Genomic DNA, 6,000 nt, shown 5'->3' with positions numbered 1-6,000 from the left:
TTTCAGCATGGGTGACGGAGAACTGTCTAAGGTTAAATACCGATAAAACTGAGGTTTTATTCTTCAATCAGCCATCTCCGCCTCACTTGGATTTATGGTGGCCACCTGAGCTCAACCCCAACCTCACCCTGTGCACTCTGCCAGGAACCTGAGGTTCAAGTTTGACTCCGCCCTCTCATGCAAGTATCAGATTAGTCATGTCTCCTCTACTTGTTTCTGGAAAATGAATTCACTTTGGAGATTCCTCAATTTTTTACCCATGGTCTACAGAAAGACAGTAGTTCCTGCACTCATTACATCTCAGTTAGACTACGCCAATTGTCTGTACTTGGGTCTACCTGACTACTTGATCAGAAAGTTACAGACTATACAAATTGCGCCCGCCAGGCTCATTAGAAATACACGACACCACATATCCCCTCATCTATGGATTCTACACTGGCTACCAGTAAAGAGGAGGGTAGAATTCAAGTTGCTAACTCTTGCCTACAGGGCAATTAAAGAAAGGGGCCACCTCTACTTGAGGAAAAGACTCCACAAAGACCATCAGTCGAGGGATCTAACATCTAACCACCAAGAACTACTTGTTACTCCTTGCATCAAAAGAGCCAGCTTAGGTGGCCGGTCCTTTACGGAAAGAACTGCCCAGCTATGCAATTCCTTACCCGAGTTCATAAGGAAGCCAAATTAGGAATCTGAATTCTGTAAACTCCTAAAAACCTGTGTTTTTAGTCTCCTCTAACACTTGTAACGCTCAGTAGCCTGCTTCCTCCTCTTGTACTCCGCACCTAGCGCCGGGACACCTCCGTTGGAGGTAGCTGTGCGCTCTATAAACTTCTAAATAAATAAATAAAATGTCAGTTCTTGAGCCCATAACCAAATTAATGTCACAGCCAGTATGTCAGGCTAAGATTACATCAGCATGAATGCTTGTGGATAAATTACTGCGTCTGTTATTAGCCTATCTGATCCTCTAAAACAGAATGAAATAGAATGCATGGTTTGGGTAGCGGGTGAGTTAGTGAGTATTGGGGTTTTGAAGTATGTGTACCAGCCTTAGCTCTAGATATATATTAGTTGTACATGTCTTGATGAGTGAATCTTTAGGTGCTTCTATCACTATTTGACTGATTGCTTTTGTGTCTTCTTGGTTTTGTAATTACACAAGACATATTAAGTGCTGACTTATATGTAGTTATGTCTTGTGTTACATGTTTAAAATAAGAATGTTGGCGTAGGGCTAAACCGTAAATGGCCTAAAACATGATACAATGGCTACTTCTCTTCATCTTAGACTCGAAACTTGTCAGTTCTTTAGCATATATGTGAATGAATATCCCACTTTGTATCTGCTACTGTCATTGCAAATGTATGTGAGTTTCTCTGTAAATGAATGCATATGTGGCTAACCTCTATAGGTCTCTAAATGTATCTCTAAGGAACTGCATGTTTGCATCCTGGATGTGTTAGTCAGTATTAGGTTTCTTACGTGTGTGTGCAACTGCTTAAGAGACAACTTATATACAGCACAACAACACTTTTTGTTTTGTGTAGACATGTGAAGGTTGGCTTAGCACTAAAACTATTTGCTAAGCCTAAACTGTATAAGGCCCACAAGAGCACTTCTCCACATTGTTGATAGAAAAGTATCAGTTCATTAGCAGATATGTGAATTAGTGTCTCAGTCCCTATACATTGTGTGATTGCATTTGTATGTTACTTTCATGTTAAATGACTATATGTTTTCATAATCTGTGTGATTCTCAGAACATGTCTATAAGGCATGCATGGTGTTCATGTAACTGCCTTCATTGGTGCTATATAGATATCATGTGTGCCTCTCTATAAAAGCGAATGTTTAGGTGCTTATATCACTATGTCAGTGGATTTTTACTACCAGTCGGCTTTCCTACTGAGTTGTGTCAAGGGAAGGCCTGGCTGGCAGGGTGATGAGTTTGTTTGAGCCCATATAGCTCAATGAATCTTCAGACTGCATGTGTTACCTTTTGAGCACATAACAGCCTGCACTATGGCCTAGCTACAGGATACCTCAGTACTGACTTATATATAGCAAAATATAAGTTTATACCCTTTGTAGGAGTTTAAAATATGAAGGATGGGCCACAACAAATACTGGATCCGGATTGTAAACACTACAAGGCACAAAACATGACGCAAGGGCTAGTTCTGTACATGTTAGACGTGAAAGAGTCAATTCTTTAGCAGATATGTGAATTAATATCTCAGTCATATCTGGGGCTGTCATTGCATGTGCATGTACGTTTATGGGTAAATTACTGCCTCTGTTTGTGAACTCAAAGGTTATCTAAATGTGTCTGTTAGGAGCTACATGGTCTGCCTCCTGGATGTGTTAGTGTGCATTAAGTTTTTAGGTGTGAGTGCAACTGTCTCCATTAGAGGTACATGCATGTCACTTGGGCCTGTCTATATCAGTGAATCTTTAAAGGCATTTGTCACTCTGTCAGCAGGTGTTTTACTGCCTGTCTACTTTCCTACTAAGGTGCGTCAGATTAAACTCTGATGAGCTCAGTCAATCTTCAGAGTACATATTTTACCTTTAAACACATACCAGCCTGCCCTATGGTGTAGGTGCAGCCAACCTCAGTACTGACTTATATGTGGTAGAAGATCAGTTTATACATTACGTACGACTTCAAAATATGAACATTGACCTAGGAGTAAAACTCCATTGATACGCTAAACCGTACAAGGCACAAGACAAGATGCACAAGCTACTTCTGTGCATTTAACGCTTGAAAGTGTCCGTTATTTACCAGATATGAAAATGAGTGTCTCATTCCTTGCATGTATATATAAGTTTGATTGTAAGCTGTATTGTTGTCTAAATCTGTCGTAAGGGGGGCATGCTGGGTAATTTAGTGTGTCTACCTTTCTATGTAGCCTTATCAGATTGAAGTCTGGGTAGCAATTCAATTCAAAAGTGCTTTATTCGAGTAATTACTCATAAAAGCAAGACATACAGACATATTAAAAAACAAGTCTGGGTAGCATAGTGCATGTATAATTGAGAACATGGGTATGCAGGACTACATATACCTCAGTGAATCTTCGGAGTACATGTATTCTAGCCAAGTCCCAAGATGGCTGCCAACACTTCCTGGTTGAAATGTTGCGAGCCAATCAAATTTTAGTAGGATTCGCAAATCCACCTCAAGGACTCGCGTCACCAGGTATCTCTATTTTTAAAGATAGATATCTCAAAAACCACTGGACGGATTTACACAAATTCACAAAAAACACACTTTCTGGACCAACATCTAGCTTTCTGCCAAACTTGGTTTCATTCTGTTCTGCAGTTCCAGCTGTAGTTGAGTTAAAAAAAAATGAAAAATCCATATAGACTTAAAATTGGGAAAACGCATTTTGGGACCACCCCTTTTATCTTGGCCCCTCCTTGACGGATCACCCCGAAACTTTCAACCCTGCAGCTGAACTTTTGTTTTGTGAAGATTTGGTGGAGATTCCTCAAGTGCTCCAAAGTTATTGGCAAGACAAAAACACTTTTCTTATAGAAACATTGGTTCTAACTATAACTACCGATTGGCCACCAGTAGGATGGACAGATGGATGAATGAATGGCAAACACAAGGAGATGATGGATGGTGAGCTGAAACCTTTCAGTCACTCACCTCCAGTCACTTTTAGATCTGGGTTGAATCCATTATCGTTCTCTAGCTCACTTCGTCACCCCAGTTCAGACCCAGCCATATGTAAATCAAACTTGAACCTGTTCATCATGGAAACAGTCCAACCGGAACTGTCAAGCCAGGACTTCCCTGGACCGGAAGCATGCATCCTGGGGCTGGTTTTGGGGTAACACCCCTCATCAGCCAGGCTAGCTTGAATACAGTGGCAAAGTGGGCAAGGGACCCATATCTGGGCATACCCTGCCAACTTAGGGTGAACAAAGCGAACACAAGGAGATGATGGGCGGAGCGCTGAAACTTTTCAGACACTCACCCTCAGTCACTGTTAAATCTGGGTTTAATCCATCATGATTCTTTAGCTCACTTTGCCAGCCCAGTGCAGACCCAGCCATATGCAAATCAGACTTTACCCTGCTCGTCATGGGAAAAGTCCAGCCCAAACTGGCGAGCCAGGTCTTTCCTGGACTGGTAGAAAAGCATCTTGGGTCTGGTGTCAGGGTAACTAAACTCATCAGCCAGGCCAGCTCCAATCCAGTGGCAAAGTGAGCAAGGGACCCATGTCTGGGCATATCCTGCCAACATAGGGTGAACAAAGCAAACACAAGAAGATGATGGAAGGAACGCAGAAACTTTTCAGACCCCCCAGCAAGAGTGGTGACCGGACACCCATAATCCCATCAGCTTCATCACCAAAAGCAAGAGCTCAGGTACATGTGCACAAAGTGTTTCTAAGTACTCGTGCTTGTACCCATGGCTACCTACTAAGTGGAAATGTGAATCTTTACTTAATTACAGGCCTAAATATCTCCTTCTTTGTTAAAGATAAGGAGAAATCTGAGTGGAACAGCATTTCCTTGTCATGGTATCGCATTCCCACACCTACTTTGTGTGCCTGAGTTTTTTTTGCACACAGAGGTAGTATGACAGTGAAGAAGAAATGTGACTTTTGTAATTAATATCTTTGGCGTTTTGTAAGATAAGACATTGTCTATGGGGGGCCATATGATTGAAAATGTGAACAATAGTGTCAAAGTAAGAAACGCGTGTGTTTTGTGAACATTCGTTGTCAAGAACTACATTTACACAACACTGTGATGCTATATAAAGGCAGCACAGATCTCCATCAGGCAGAGGCCCCATATGAGATATAGGCATCACATATAAAACTGATACACTGATATCACAAACAGGCATCACACAGAAACAACAAGCACAGGTAACACACAGACATCCAGCACCTTTTCTTCCCATTCACTGCTCCATCACTTTAAAGGATGAAGGCTGTCTTGGCGTGTCTTCTGGCTGCTGTCCTCCTTGTTGGCACAGGTAAGACTTCCAATAAAGGACACATTATGGATTTAAACCTGTGTGTGGCTTTAAATATCTGGTCACCTGTAGATCTTCTTGTTTGAGACTGTGCATGGCTGGTTACAAGTGAATGCACCTGTGTAGAGTAAACTGTGTACACCTGGGCATCTTTAAATCTACCTGTGTGAGGCTGTTCATGTTTGACCACCTTTCAGTCTACCTGGGTGGGGCTTTACATGTCTGATAATCTTTAGGTATTGCTGAACGGGGCTGTGTATGACTGGTTACATCTGAATGTGTGTGGCATGGTGTGAATAACCAGTCATTTTTAAATCTACCTGTGAGAGGCTGTTCATCAATGGCCATATTTTGATATTCCTATGTGAGTCTGTACATGCCTGGTCACCTTTTGATTAACATATATGGGGCAGAGAATGCCTAGTCAGCTTTGGATCTGCGTGAATGATGCTGTGCATGCATAAACATCTTTGGATCTACCTGTATGGGGCTGTGTATGACCGGTCATCTTTAGATCTACCTGTGTGAGCTATATATGCCTGATCATTTCTAGATGTACCTGTGTGGGGCTGTGCATGAGTGGTCATCTTTAGATCTACATATGGGGGCTGTACATGCATGATCACTTGTAGATCTAACTGTGCAGGGGGTTGTGCATGACTTGTCACATTTGACTGCACTTGTGTGGTGCTGTGTATGACTGGTCCTCTTTAAATCTACCTGTATGGGGAGTACATACATGGTCATTTGCAGATCTAACTGTGGGGGTGGGGGCTGTGCATGACTGGTTACCTTTGAATGATCCTGTGTGGGTCTGTGTATTGCTGGGCAGCTTTAGATCTGTCTGTATGGATGATGCAGAAATGTTCACTTGCAGGTCTAACTTTTGGGGAGATGTGCATGACTAGACATGTACTTGTGTGGGGTTGCACAGGCCTGATCATCTTCAGATCCACATAAGTGAGGCTGTGAATGACTGTTCTCC

The 6,000-nt window shown here is 42.2% G+C and overlaps 1 protein-coding gene across 1 annotated transcript in view; it reads left to right on the top strand.

Moving 5' to 3' along the window:
- The first annotated feature begins 4,837 nt into the window (after positions 1-4,837).
- LOC147718155 (lymphocyte antigen 6E-like) overlaps positions 4,838-6,000 on the top strand; it is a 36,112-nt gene continuing 34,949 nt past the window's right edge. The window contains exon 1 of the mRNA XM_086919230.1: positions 4,838-5,015. Within this exon, the coding sequence (XP_086775356.1) occupies positions 4,964-5,015 (52 nt within the window). The 5' untranslated portion in view covers positions 4,838-4,963. The remainder of the gene's footprint in view (positions 5,016-6,000) is intronic.

The sequence above is a fragment of the Lissotriton vulgaris genome, chromosome 4_2 (assembly GCF_964263255.1).
Source record: "Lissotriton vulgaris chromosome 4_2, aLisVul1.2, whole genome shotgun sequence".
NCBI classification, from domain to species: Eukaryota; Metazoa; Chordata; class Amphibia; order Caudata; family Salamandridae; genus Lissotriton; species Lissotriton vulgaris.
This window is presented reverse-complemented; position numbering and strand designations above follow the sequence as displayed.